Below are 13580 nucleotides of genomic sequence, written 5' to 3'. Positions count from 1 at the left end.
GAAACTCTTGACGCCTTCTATTTAAAGGCTTGGGGCGCCCCCGCCCCGCGCGCCAGGAACCCGAGCAGCCCCGCGGCCCGGGCGAAGTGCAGTCAGACGGAGAACACCGGGCGCGGCGCGGGCAGCTCCGACTCCGGCCGGGACAGGCGCGATGGCGAGCGGTGACAGCAGACACGCCGCTGAGGGCTTCCTCAACTGGGGTGCGGAGGAGGAGGCGGCCCAGGAGCTGGAGACCGAGGAGTCATCGGAGGGCGAGGATGAGGAGGCCGAGTCGGAGGAGGAGCCCGACGCCAGGTAGCCTGAGGCTGTTGTGCTGCCCACTCCACAGGTGTCTCGCTGGGCCGCTGGCCGCCCCCGGGGCCTTTCCCTTTCCCTTTACAACCTCAGGAGTTCATTTCCCTAGAGCCAAGCTCTCCGTCTGGGGCGCACCGCCTTCTTTAAAAACTTGAAGGTGGAGGGTTCCTGCTGTCAGCTGGAGTGACAGGTCCGCCTGCAGCAGAGTTCACAGTCGGCCCCCACCCCCACCCCCGCCTCCCAGCTCCTTGTGACTTGCTCGTTTATTCTTGGAGACTTACTTGGGGTTCTGCCTAACCGCAAAACTGGGCTGGAATGCTTGCCCCTGGCTCCCCGCGCCGATCAATCTTGCCTGCCTGAGCGTGGGGAAGGATCTGGAGGCAGAGAAAGCTGTCCATTACCTACAAAGGTATGGCGGCGGCCTCCTGGAGTTCTAGCGCTAGGCTAGTTTGCTGTATGGAAACTTAATTTTGGTGCAAACACCGCATACATTTCTTAGAGGAAAGAATCATGAAGGCCAGGTGTAATGGCCCACCCCTATGATTCCAATAATAGAAAGGCAGAAGCAGGAAAACCGTGATTGCAAGGCCAGCTCGGCTATATTGAGAGCTGTTTCAGCAACTTCTGTCCTAAGATTCGTTCTGGTCCTAAATATCTACTTATCAATAAGGTGAACGAGATAAAGTAATACTATACATAAAAAAAAGTGGGACTCTGTCCACGTTGTCCCTTTTCATGCAGGTCTAAAAGGAGAATAGTAGTGTGGGTGCCCTATTTTATCCTAAGCATATGTCAGTCAATGATAGCTCTTCCTGGGTACTCCTATCAGAAGGCTTTGCGGGGAGGGGGAGGCAAGTGAATGTGTACCATTTCAGAATGCCCCACCGAGGCCAGAAGAGCTGAAGTTGAAGTAGCCCAAGGGTGGCACAGAAGGCTTGCGGGGGAGGGGGGTGCAGGGGCGGGGGAGGGGAGGCTCAGCTGGTACAGTGTTTACCTTGTAAGCACAAGGACCCAAGTTCCATCCCCAATACCTACGTTCAGTACCGGAACACTGATAAAAAGCCCAACATGGTGGCTTGTGCTTGTAATCTCCATGTTAGGGAGATGGAAACAGAATCCCTGGGGCTCACTGTCCAGTCAACCCCACCTATTTGGTGAGTTCCAGGGCAGTGATAGCAGTATGACTGCCTTTAAAAAAGAAAGGTAAAGTGTATGTTGCAAGCAGGAAGGTAGATACACGTAGTCAGTATAATAAGAGTTATATTTCATTATGCTAGGGTCATCACACAAGGGTCACACTCTACATTTTTAACTGTGGTCCTAAGCCTTTCTCCCCAAGGTCAGGTCCCGTCTCTAACAGAAGTGTCTGAAGTGAGGGTCAGGATCCCGGCCTCTCCAGATGTGCAGAGCAGAGCATTGCTCTTGGTCTCTCCTTAGATACTGTCCAGTGGGCATCGTGGGGTTGGGACTGTGTCTTGTTATGGTGAGTGATGTCATTGGTTCTGGTTATTAGGTGCAGCCTTGGGTGTAGTGGGTTCCTGACTAAGCTATTTTTACATGTCTAAAAGGCTTTTTTTTTCTTTTTACTATGCTTATTACATTGGATGTGAGGAATAGTTCTCCACATGCATATACATGTAGTCCCATGTATACACGTAGTGTGACACTGATAAGGGAAAATAGTTAAAAGTCTCGAACCATAGGTTACATGCTTACCAAGCCAACTACCAAGAAGGAACCAGCTTCTGCTCTCAAGAGCTTTGAGGGCAAAGAGAGAAATGATGAGGAGTATTTGACTATATGCTAAAGAAGTTAGAATCCAAGCAGAGAATAAAGCATGATGTCTTAGTGAGGGTTTCTATTGCTGTGACGAAACACCATGACCACAAAGCAAGTTGGGGAGGAAAGGGTTTATTAGGCCTACACTTCAGCATTACTGTTCATCACTGAGAAAGTCAGGACAGAAACTCAAACAGGACAGGGTCCTTGAGGCAGGAGCTGATGCAGAGGCCATGGAGGAGTGCTGCTCATTGGCTTGCCTCCCATGGCTTGCTCAGCCTTTTTTTCTTAGAGAACCCAGGACCCCCAGCCCATGGGTGTCTCCACCCACCAGGGGCTGGACCCTCTCTCATTGATCACTGAATAAGAAAATGCCTCACAGCTGGATCTCACAGAGTCATTTCCTCAACTGAGGCTCCTTCCTCTCTGATGACTCTAGTTGAGTCAAGCTGATAGACAAAACCAGCCAGTAAACACAGGTACTGTGGAAGGCCAGACAGGAGGGTAGAACTTCTGGAATCATGGAGTACTGGCCACAGGCTGGATTTCAGAAGATGGGCAGGGGATGCATAAAGAGAGTGCAGAGAAGGTGCTGATGGGAAATGGCTGCAGGAGTAGGGGACCTGTGACTCCCAGGCATGTAAAGGAGAGACTCATAGTGATGTGTGGGGTGCTCACATTCTTGCCCAGCCAATGTTTTCCAAAGTAACGAGAAGCTTATTTACATTACAATGTGGTCATCCCATCGGACAGTTTCAGGCACCACTGCTGGGTTGCCCTTTGCCAAGAGCTAGGACCTCAGGTGAGGATGTAATTCATCTGAGGTAAACTTCAGCCTGTCCTGACTGTAGGTGGTAAAGTAGACACTGCAAGAAAACAAGTCAGAATAGGCAGAGGGGACTGAGGTAGGTGGTGATGGAGACCTGGAAAACCACTGATTTTTGACCTAGATGATGAGCAAACTTCTGAACAGGATCTGAGAGAACAGACGGCACTCGGAGAACAGTATTCTTGACAGGTAGAGTGGGAAGGTGGATGTCAGCAGTTTCTGTAAGGGAGGCAGCAGAAAGAGAAGTGATAGCTACAGTGTGGACCGAGATGGGCTAATAGGAAGTGGTGGTAGCTCTCTCTCACCCCAGTGTGGTCAGGAGTCAGACCACTTCATTGTGTGTGAGTTTAGAAACGCGGTCTGAGGTTCTGTGTTCCTCTGAGAATGGAAGTGAGAATTTGGAATAGGCGCTGGTAGCTGGAAGGTGAGAGTCGCCCTCCTTGGACGCCTGCACAGGAGTTCGACACTCAGAAGAGGGCTTTGTTATGCCAGGCACAGCGCCAGGTGTTTACCTGTGTTGTCTTACGTTAGACCCTCCCAGCAGGGTGACAAGGCCATTGTCCTGTTCTGGAGGAGAAAACCGGAGCCTCATATATCATTCACTGAGGATGAAAAAAAAAAAGCAAGAAATTGTTAAGATGTAGTGTGAGCCAGTGTGTGTACACAGCAAGTCGGGGTGCTTTGACCATTCATTGTTTCGAGGAGGGGTCCTTCCTTATACTAGGGGACACTGACTCCACTTAGCTTTTACTCTGAGAAGTCACTAGAGAAAGCAGGAAGACCTCATCGCCATACTGTAGTGGCATTTTCACCCTGCTTAAGCACAGACATTGCCTAGGTGTCCTGAAAGGCCAGAAACTACAGTTACAAACTAATTGTGTGGGTGTAGAGGCCAGAGGTCAATGTTGGATTTCTTGATCACACTATACCTTATATTTTGAGACAGGGTCTCCCACTGAACCTAGAGTTCACTGATCTAGCGAGGTCGCCTGGCCCATGAGCTCCAGGGATCCACTTGTCTCTGCTTCTCCCAACCCCCAATGCCAGAGTTACAGATGACATTGCCGTGACCAGCTTCTATGTGGAGGCTAGGGATCTGAAGTGAGGTGCTCACGCCTGTGTAGCTGGCACTTTAGCAGCTGAGCACCCCCCCCTTGCATTAGGAACTAACATTTAAAATGGAGAAGCATATATGAGTTTAAAAGTGGAAACAATCTAAGCAGTGTTAACAGAATGGTGGACGGTGCATCTATTTGATGTAATCTTACTAAGCCACACAATACAATAGTTTTATAATACAATGCTTTCATAATATAAAATGACGTACTGGTAAATTTTTGTCACCTTGGTGCAAGGTAGGGTTGTGTGGAAAGAGAGAAAACTCAGTTCAGAAAACCCCTCCCTCAGACTGGACATTTTCTTGACTGATGATTCCTGAGGGATGGCAGGCGGTCCTGAATTGTGGGAAGGAAGTCAGTAAGCAGCATTCCTTTATGGCCTCTGCTTAGTTTCTGCCTTGACCTCCCTCAAGGACAGAGTGTGATCAATAAGCTGCTGTTTATCACAGCAAGAGAAAACAAGGGAGGACAGACATCAACCATAAAATGAATATACTAGAGAAAGCCTAGGAGATTAAGGCTTAACAAGGTTGATAGTGATTGTTTCCAAGTGATACCATAATAATTGAGTAGAAATTTATTTGAATTCCTAATTTTATTTTCGGTGAATGCATAGTACATGGTATTATAAAAAAAACCCACCTTTACTATTAAAACTCAAACCAACTAATTAAAATGCTTTTTTACCCTTCCAGGTATAATATGTAGAATTAGCTATCATTATGGTAAAAAAAAAATATCCTGTAGGTGGAGTTTTCTGTCCCGCCAATCAATTCCCAAATAACCACACAGAGGCTTACTATTGATTATAAATGCTTGGCCAATAGCTCAGGCTTGTTACTAGTTAACACTTATAGGGCTCTCCTGCCTAACATCTACTTGTCCAGCTATTGGCCAGTCAGCTTCTTTATTAAACCAATCACAGTGACATATATTCACACAGTGTAAAGGAATATTCCACAATATCCCTTCTAATGACAAAAATGCCTTTAGAGTTCAGAAAGCTCATTCTCATCATTTAAGGAACCAATTCTGGTTGTTGCTTGCTAGACAAGTGCTCTACCAAAGGGCTATGCTGCTGGCCCCAGGGCACTACTAGTTTCTAATTACTAGGTGGTCGTGAGGATAAATAAACTGAGAAAGTGTGAGGGCATACCTGACTCTCAGTAGCTCTCAGCAATTTTAGTTTCTTAACGGCCCTCAGATAGGTCATTACCAGAAGCAAAGCCCTACTTTGGCCTGCCATTCATTAGTGAGGGGAAAGAGATGGTAGCAGCTTTTGGCTGAGCAGAGGTTTGTCCCAGTGGATCTTATCTTGGCTCATGCAGTAGATATTTGCAGAGAGCCACAGACTGTGACTCGTGCTGTGGACAAAGTGATTAAGAATTTACTACTGTCCTCAAGGAAGTCACATCCAGGGAAAGTAGCAGAAAAACACAATTATGTCATTAGCCATCAACAGGATTGAAGGGAAGGTTCTGTTGGAAGCACCTCAAAGTGCAGAGGGAGTCCTAGGCTCCATCCTAGCTGCAGAAGAAGCTGCACCCCTAGAAGAGGACTTTGGGACATAATGAGGTGTCCCAGAAGGCTTGTATTTCATGCCTATGCAAAGAAAGTGGTGTTGCTAGAATTTTATCCAAGACCGTCCGCCAAAGCAAATTTGTAAAACCTACAGATCTTAGAGCCAGGAGAGGCCAGAGGGACATCTGTTCCCAGCCAATCATTTTACAGATTCAGAAACCCAGTGTCAAGGGACAGTTTTTCGAAGTGGAACCGCTTTTCACTGGTAGAACTCAGAGCAGACCCCAGGTGTCTGGACCCCAGCCTAATGCTCACCAGTTTGGTCCATCTGCAGATACTCGTCGGACTCCCCACAGTGTGCCGGGTACTGCCTAGGCCCAAAAGACAAGCAGGGCGTAGAGAGAACAAAATGCACACCTCCTGAAACTGGCCTTCCAAAACGAGTTAACAGATAAAATACAATGTCCCGGGTGGATGTCGGTTCTAGGGAGAGAAATACAGCATGGCAAAGATAGGGTGGTAAGGAAGCCCCTCTGCCAGGCCACATCTGAGCAGAGCCTGAAGGAAGGTGTCTCTGGCCAGTGAAGAGCAGGAGCCATGGCACTGGGGTGGGAATGTTAGGAGCACAAGGAGATGAGGCTGCAGGAGTGGAGTGAGCAAAGGGAAGGGTCGTCAAGGGTGAGTGCCAGAACCCCAGGCTGCAGATCTGGGGCTGGGGGTGGGGTGGCTCAGTGGGTAAAGCCCTTGTCATGAAGTGGGAGGAGCGAGCTGGGAATCTCCAGCACACACCAGTGGCCTGCCTGCATCCCAGTGCTCGGCAGATGAGACGGAATCCCTGAGGCAAGCTGGCTAGCTAGACTAGCCAAATCTTTGAGCTCTGGGCTCAAGTGGAATATTCTGCTTTAATATAAAAGGAACGATTAAGGAAGTCACCCAGGACTGGCGTCTGGCTTCTTCCCGAACACACATGTGCGACCACCCGGCCCCCACATACACACACCACACACCCTCTACCACATCCTCACACCACACACATCACAGGCTGTGGTCGGGACTTAGGTTTTTATTCTAGGTAAAACTAAGAAGCTCTGTTGTCTCTATCATGCCATTCGGGAATCCAAACAAAGCGTTTTTAGTGGTGGTTGTGGCATTTCCTTAAAGACTAAACACCGGTGGGTCCACACTGTCATTTGTCTAAGTTTCGAGAGCGCACCAGGTGCAAACACTGCCTGAATGTCTCAGACCCACAGTCCCCTGTATGCAGAGATGTGTCAACAGACACTCAGTTTTCTTTTGTTTTCTGATTGAACCCATTTCTTTCTGTCTTCCCTATTGAGAGCTGTCGGCCATGAGAGTATACAGCAGGCGACAACTAGTGCTCAGGAGGTCAACCTGTCAGAACCAAGGGTTCTGTTAGAGGAAATCATCACGCAAGGCGTTATGGAATTACTGCCTTTTGAATGAACTGGCTGTCTCTAGTTGTAAACTTCTTGTGCAATAACAGCCTGATTCTCCCCATTTACCATGCATCTCCATGTTATGTGTACATGTACATGTAATCTCACGATTGCATCTCAATCTTGGGCACGACTTTCCCTATACATTTGGGGTAATTGGACAACTGCCCCCAGCTGTGTTTATTTTTCATTAACATAGATCTGGCCAGGGCCATTCTCCAGACAAAAGTATTTCAACAAAGATAACTTATTATCCAAGGACAAGCTGCACATAGATAAGAATTAGCTCACCTCACTTACAGATAGAGAAAATAACCACTAACAATTAAATCCTCAACTCCTTACCTTCATCCTGGTTTATTTACACAAGACCCTAATTTGAGAGATTTACTGCTCACATTCCTGGGATGATATTTTAGCCATTTGCTAGTTACTGAGTTAAGACAGTTACTTCCCACTGATCTAAGGAGATTGCCTACAATGCCAGGCAGGTGATAGATGCCAAGCTTCCTTCTTGTGCAAATTAAGTTTTAATTCCTCCTCAGCCAGGTGCTATTCCTAGAATCCCTAACTGATCTTAGCCTTTAGTTGACCCTACCAGAGAACTCCCCTTCAGTCACTCCCCTTTTGGGGTTGTAATTGGAAGCTGACAATTATTGCTTTATGTGTGGATCCTTATCACCTCTCTCTGAGACCCTGAAAACTTTAAGCCTTGCATTGCTTTACCAAAGAATTACTGCTTATGTATATATACTGGTTCCCTCACAGCACTGGGAGAATTATTTAGAAGAACAAAGATGAGGACAGAGATGGAAAGAACTAGAAAGACATGAGAGAACAGCAGAAGGGACTGAGAGCAGAAGGGACTGAGAGGAGCTAAGTATGAGAACAGAAAAGAAACTGTAGATAGAATTGACTTAGAAGAATAAACTGAATGGACTGAAGAAATCAGTGTGCTTAGATTCATTTGATCTCTCTCAGATTAGTATCCTCAGCCACGTGTAGCTTCTGTTTTGGACCCTGGTAGAAATCTCCTCCAGGCAGGCACTTGGGGAGAGAATTCATTACTTCCCCATGACTACTCAGGAACCTTTGGTTAGTTCTGTTTTACAACAGCTTCTGTGGCTCAAGGTTATTTTCTGTATGGAAGCACAGGGGTGTTTATAGCAGTGCCTAAAACTTAAAAATCATCCTCCATTGCAGCGTTAGCAGGCCCGTGGAAAACGTGCCGACGTGGGCTGATAGCATTCCGCTTCCTAACAGCATCCCGATGTAACTCGCCACAGGGAAGCACGCTCTTGGGAGATGAAGGTTATCGGTACAGAGCAGTCTGCGTCACATGTCCATCTGTGTGGTGTCTTTCGCTGGCTTGCTTGTGTTCTGACAAGGGTGTTATTCGAGCTAGCCCTCTTCTGAGGTCAGTGGAAAGCGCTGGGGGTAGGGTGCCTGGCTGCCTGGGATGCCAGAGGCTGAGGGAGGAGAGAGGCCAGAATGCTAGGAGCTGCTGAAGTGTTGGCTGTGTGGCTGTCCTCTGTCCTTGATGAGACTTTGAACAGTGAGGGGAAAATGCAAGAATTGGAATTAAATTGTCTTACTTGAAAACAGCAGACCTACTAAAGCGTGGGGCATACTGAGAACGCGGCAACAGCAAGATTGTTGTGTTGCCTGGCTGTGCTGAGCGCAGGCTTAGGGAAAGCGTGGTACCACTCAGACATTAGAACAAAAATCCTTCTTCCATGTCAGAAAACTTAGAGTCACATGTAAGAGACCAGCTGTGCTTTGTACATGAGAAGAATCTTTTGTGTAGTCCAGTGTTAACTAATAGAAAGAAATACACTATTAACCACATAGATAATTTAACTCTTCCCCCAACCTCTCTCTGACACAAATCTTAAAAAGTCTTATTAATAAAAAAAACCCAGAGCCAGATATTGGGGTGAAAGCTGAAAGATCAGAGAGGCAGAGCAGCCAGCCACAAGTTCTCACCTCTCTCCACCCCGCCTTATCACTTCCTCTTTCTGGCCAGCTCTATCACTTCCTGTCTGTCTGTACAGACCTCCAGACCTCTACGGTTAACTAGTGGCTAGCTCCTCCTGATTTTCCGGCAAGCTTTATTTGTCAGAGCACAAATAAAACATCACCACCTTTCTTTCTTCCTCTCTTTCACCACAACATGAGGAACTGTACTAAAGGGCTGAAGAATTGGGAAGGTGGGGGAGGCCAGCTCCCACCTTTTAAAGGTTCCTATGAGGAGGAGAGAGAGATAAGAAACTTTCAGATAGAAAGATAGCGGAGAGGAGACAGACAGAAACACAGGATAGCTTCGGGAGGACCTGGATCAAAATCCACCGGCCCCTTCTGTCTCTTCAAAAGGGCTTTTTATAACAATGTCAAGGGGTGGGGCAAAAGACTTCCTTCCCTTTGCTAGATCAAAGCATACCACACAGCCAAGTGTACCCCTTCCAAACACCTGGTAACCATGCCCGAGGTCCAATCATTCCCCTGTGCAGCCCTGCTGGGTAAAGCAAGCTCAGATTCTCAGACCCTGGGTAAGTTCTCACTAGGAAACCTCTGTGGGTCTCTACAGGAAGGTTGAGAACCACTGCCCTAGACTGGCCCTTTAGCCAGATCATAGATGAGGGATAAAAACGGTTTTTGCTTTTTGCTCAAAGAAGAGTTCTCTATTAAGCCTACTGGAATGTCTTCAATTTAAAAATTCTACCCATTGATCTGGTCAAGTCCAATACATGTGGGAAGATTACTCAACACTGCCCTACCTACCAAGCGAAACCTCAAAACCCCCAGACCCACAGAGCTCCTTTGTATGTGTTTTCCTCAAGAAACCCCACGTGTTTACCGTCACTCATCATTCTGTACCATAACTGTGTCTAATTTTTATTTGTAACTTTAAAAACTTAAGACATGTACATTCACCACAAAGTCCCTCTTAGTGACTGATCTCACTAGGATACTTAGAATTATACTGATTTGTAGGTAAAAATAATCCCTCCCCTTCCAGAAGAGCAACCCTAGTAAGTGAAGAGCCTTATCTCTCAACAGGTGTACACCAGGGGTGTACTCGGGGCCGGGTGTGTAAACACGGAGTGAACAAGAGGCGAAGTTTCTACTGTATCTACTCCAGACCCTGGAGTGGCCAGATAGCTGTTCGTCACCGAAGTCACTGCGAGGTGAAGTGGGTCGGTCCCGGGAGCTGAGGGATGGTCTCTTCAGACCCCTCGTGGTTTTCTCTAAGTCTCTGTCTGGTCCCTGCTGCCAACCCACCCTCCACCCACAGCAAAAGCTGGTTACTGTTCTGCCATGGACTTGGCAGGGAGCCTGGCTGCTGATGGCGCTCGCCCTAGAGGACGCTTTGATGTCATCTCCCTGACCCTCTTCTGTTTGGGACCAGTGACAGAGGCCCACAGAAGGGAAGGGGAGTCAACACTGGCTCAAGGACCACCTCACTCATCCTGGGCCTTGTCACCGTTATCTTGAGCGTCGTTTTAACACAACAGTTCAACGATACCGGCCTTGCTTTCACCCTTATTTTGTGAGAGAGAAACTGGAGGGAAAAAATGCTGAATAATTTACATAATTTCAGCAGCTTGCAGGATATAAACAAGGGTGCCAGCATGCTCTTGGGAAGAATAAGTACTGGAACTCTCCTGTTTGTCTTCAGATCATGTGTAAACGTACACAACACAGAATAGGCAATGTATGTAAAGACATGTACTCCATATAGTGCTTATTAAAGAAATGCCTGTTCTTCGCTAGCCAACTTCTTCTTATTTGAGCATAATTTTACTATTTATATTTTTATTATTTTAAAAAATTATGTGTATATGTATTTGTCTGTTTGTGGCTATGCACACATGTATGTGGGTACCTGCAGCGGCCAGAAAGGGTGTTGGAACCCCTGGAGCTGGAGTTACAGGTGGTTGTGAGCCACCCTATCTGGGCAAGAACAACACGTGCTCTCAACTGCTGGGCCCTCTCTCCAGCCCCAATTTCACTATTTTAAAATGATTATTTCAGTTTACTTTTTTTTTTTTTTTTTTTTTTTAGCACAAGCATAAAAGGCCTGGGAAGTAGCCGCTGACCAGCACTTTTGCTGTATTGGGTTTCTTAATGTGTAATAGAGTCAGTCTTACATTTAAAAATAGACATTAGGCAACCCAGCGTCTTGGGTTTCATAAGGTCAAAGCTGGCAACACCAAAACACTCTTCTACATGCCAAATAGGACCACATGATACACATTTACTGGGAAATTATGATAATATCCATGAAATTCTGATACGTTCTTTAAAAGACAGACTTTATGTTAAGTGTAATGTAGTAAATTTTTAAGTTTTTCAATCTAGCGTTCTTTTTCTTTTATATTTTAAAAAATATTTTTATTAATTTTTTTGGGAATTTCATATATGAATATAATGTATTTTCATCATATTCACCCCTCATTCGTACCATAACCACTCCAGATACACTCCCCATGTACTTTTTTTTTTTTTTTTTTAAGCTGGAGTCTCATATTTTAGCTCAGGCTGGCCTAGAACTCACATGTAACCCAAGCTAGCCTCAAACTCATAGCAATTCTACCACCTCAGTTTCCCAAGAGCTGGGATAACAGGTCCATGTCATCTTGGGTCTGGCCCTGGGACAGAGGGCCCTAGGAAGGGAGAGACAGGGGCTTAGCATTGAGTGGGTCCCATTTGTGGCTGTACAGTTATACCCGGTCTTTCTTGCTGGCAGGAGTGGACACCGGCCGCCCTCCAGGAAGCAGCAGAAAAGAACCTCCTCCAAACCCTTGTCACCGGGTCCCCAGAGAAAGTGACATTCTTCCTTCCTAGACTCCTTAAAATAAAAATCTAAGATTAAATGTGGGAGAAATAACATGTACAGAGTTAGTTATGTTGAGATGTAAGCTAAACCTGCCTGGCAACCAAATGTGTGGTTAAACTGATTGGCTGATAGAATTAGGATCCCCACTTTATTTATATACCTGACTTTTTGGGGAAAAAATATGAGTGGGGTCTTTGGACACCACCTTAAGCTAGCAGAGGGAGGAGGTCACAGCTGGGGGAACAAGGCAGAAAACGCTGAGGGGAAAGGGGTCTTATTTAAAAACTTGTCAGGTTCAGTGGCCTAGCTTATCTTAGAAGAAAATGGCAAGAAAGGGCAACCGCTTCTTAGACTTCTCTGCTCCTTCCGCTCCAGTTCACAATGCTCGCTCAGCCTGCCCGCTCCCGTTTGTCCACCCCTAGGCTTCCTTAGATGGACTTTTGCCATTTAACTGCTTAGAATCCCAGCTCAGAAGCCTGGGCTTTGGGCACAGAACAGCTACTGAACAGATTCCACATCGCTAACGGAGCCTCACCTAGGTTGTGGTCTCCAGATGAGTGTGCTGAACTTTTGTCAGGGGAGGGGGCTGTGAGCTGTAACAGAAGCTAACTGACCAGCGTAAGCAGAGGATGACCTGGTCCACCAGAGGCTCCTGGGAAGGGTAGAAAACAGGGCTCCTCAAAGCACGCCTCAGAACAAGTCTCATGATTTACTGTAACTCAAACATAAAAAGACAAGCCCGTTTAAAATTGGGAAAAGGATCCAAATAGATGGCTTTCCAAAGAGAGTATATGAAGTCCACTGAACATAAGAAAACATGCTCACTGTTGTGAACCATTGGAAAAAATGCAAAGTAAAACCACAAGGAAATGGGCATTGGTAAGGGTGACAACTCAAATGTATGCCAACTAATGAACATTAAATGAAAATATGGCCCATACAGGAGACTGTTATTTCGTCATAAAAGGGAACTAAGAATTTTGACATGCTACAGTATGGATGAACTTTGGAAACAGCAGGCTAAGGGAAAAGAAGCCAGACATGGAGGATCATGTATTTTGTAATCCCATTTATACAAAATATCCAGAATAACAAAACCATAGAGACAGAAAGGATATTAGTGGTTGCCTAGCACTGAGAGAGAAATGTGGTGTTTGTTACCACATTCGTGGAGAAGTAATTGAAGAAAACCTTCAAAAATCAACCTTTGGCCTACACACACACACACACACACACACACACACACACACACACACACACACACACACACACTGTTAGAAGTTTGATAAAGAAACTCTCAGTTATTATTGGTCACTAGACGTCAGGCTGCCTGTGGACACTTCCGTCCCCACAGTCCAACACTGCAGGAACTGTAACTTCTATTGTTACCCTGGAGAACCCAGAGAGCTACCAGCCACCTCCTGAGGTGTGAATGGTGTGCGGGCCACCCCTGGGGCAGCATCCAGCACTGCCAGTCTGTCTTCCCAGAACCCCCCGAGTGACGGACTCTCTGACTGGGAGGAGAGAGCAGTTGCTAGCCTGCCAGGGAGAGCTTGAGGGGCACTGAGTCAACTTCCTTCAGGCTCATTCCTTGGTTCTCAGCTCATTTGACATGTGACCTAGTAGAGTTTGCTCTTTCTATAGATATTTTACATTTTATTGAAACAATGGAAAAAACTATTAATACGTCTCAAAGTTATTCTGATAAAGTCTGCAGCAAACAAATACAGCCTTATGAAGTA

At 46.4% G+C, this 13580-nt stretch overlaps 1 protein-coding gene across 1 annotated transcript in view; it reads left to right on the top strand.

Annotated features, from left to right (window-relative positions):
• The window catches only part of Cmya5 (cardiomyopathy associated 5), a 97145-nt gene continuing 83565 nt past the window's right edge, over window positions 1-13580 (top strand). The window contains exon 1 of the mRNA XM_076552068.1: window positions 1-294. Coding sequence (XP_076408183.1) covers window positions 152-294 — 143 coding nt within the window. The 5' untranslated portion in view covers window positions 1-151. The remainder of the gene's footprint in view (window positions 295-13580) is intronic.

The sequence above is a fragment of the Peromyscus maniculatus genome, chromosome 15 (genome assembly GCF_049852395.1).
Source record: "Peromyscus maniculatus bairdii isolate BWxNUB_F1_BW_parent chromosome 15, HU_Pman_BW_mat_3.1, whole genome shotgun sequence".
Taxonomy (NCBI): Eukaryota; Metazoa; Chordata; class Mammalia; order Rodentia; family Cricetidae; genus Peromyscus; species Peromyscus maniculatus.
The sequence above is the reverse complement of the archived record's forward strand: the minus strand, read 5'-3'. Positions and strand labels throughout refer to the sequence as shown.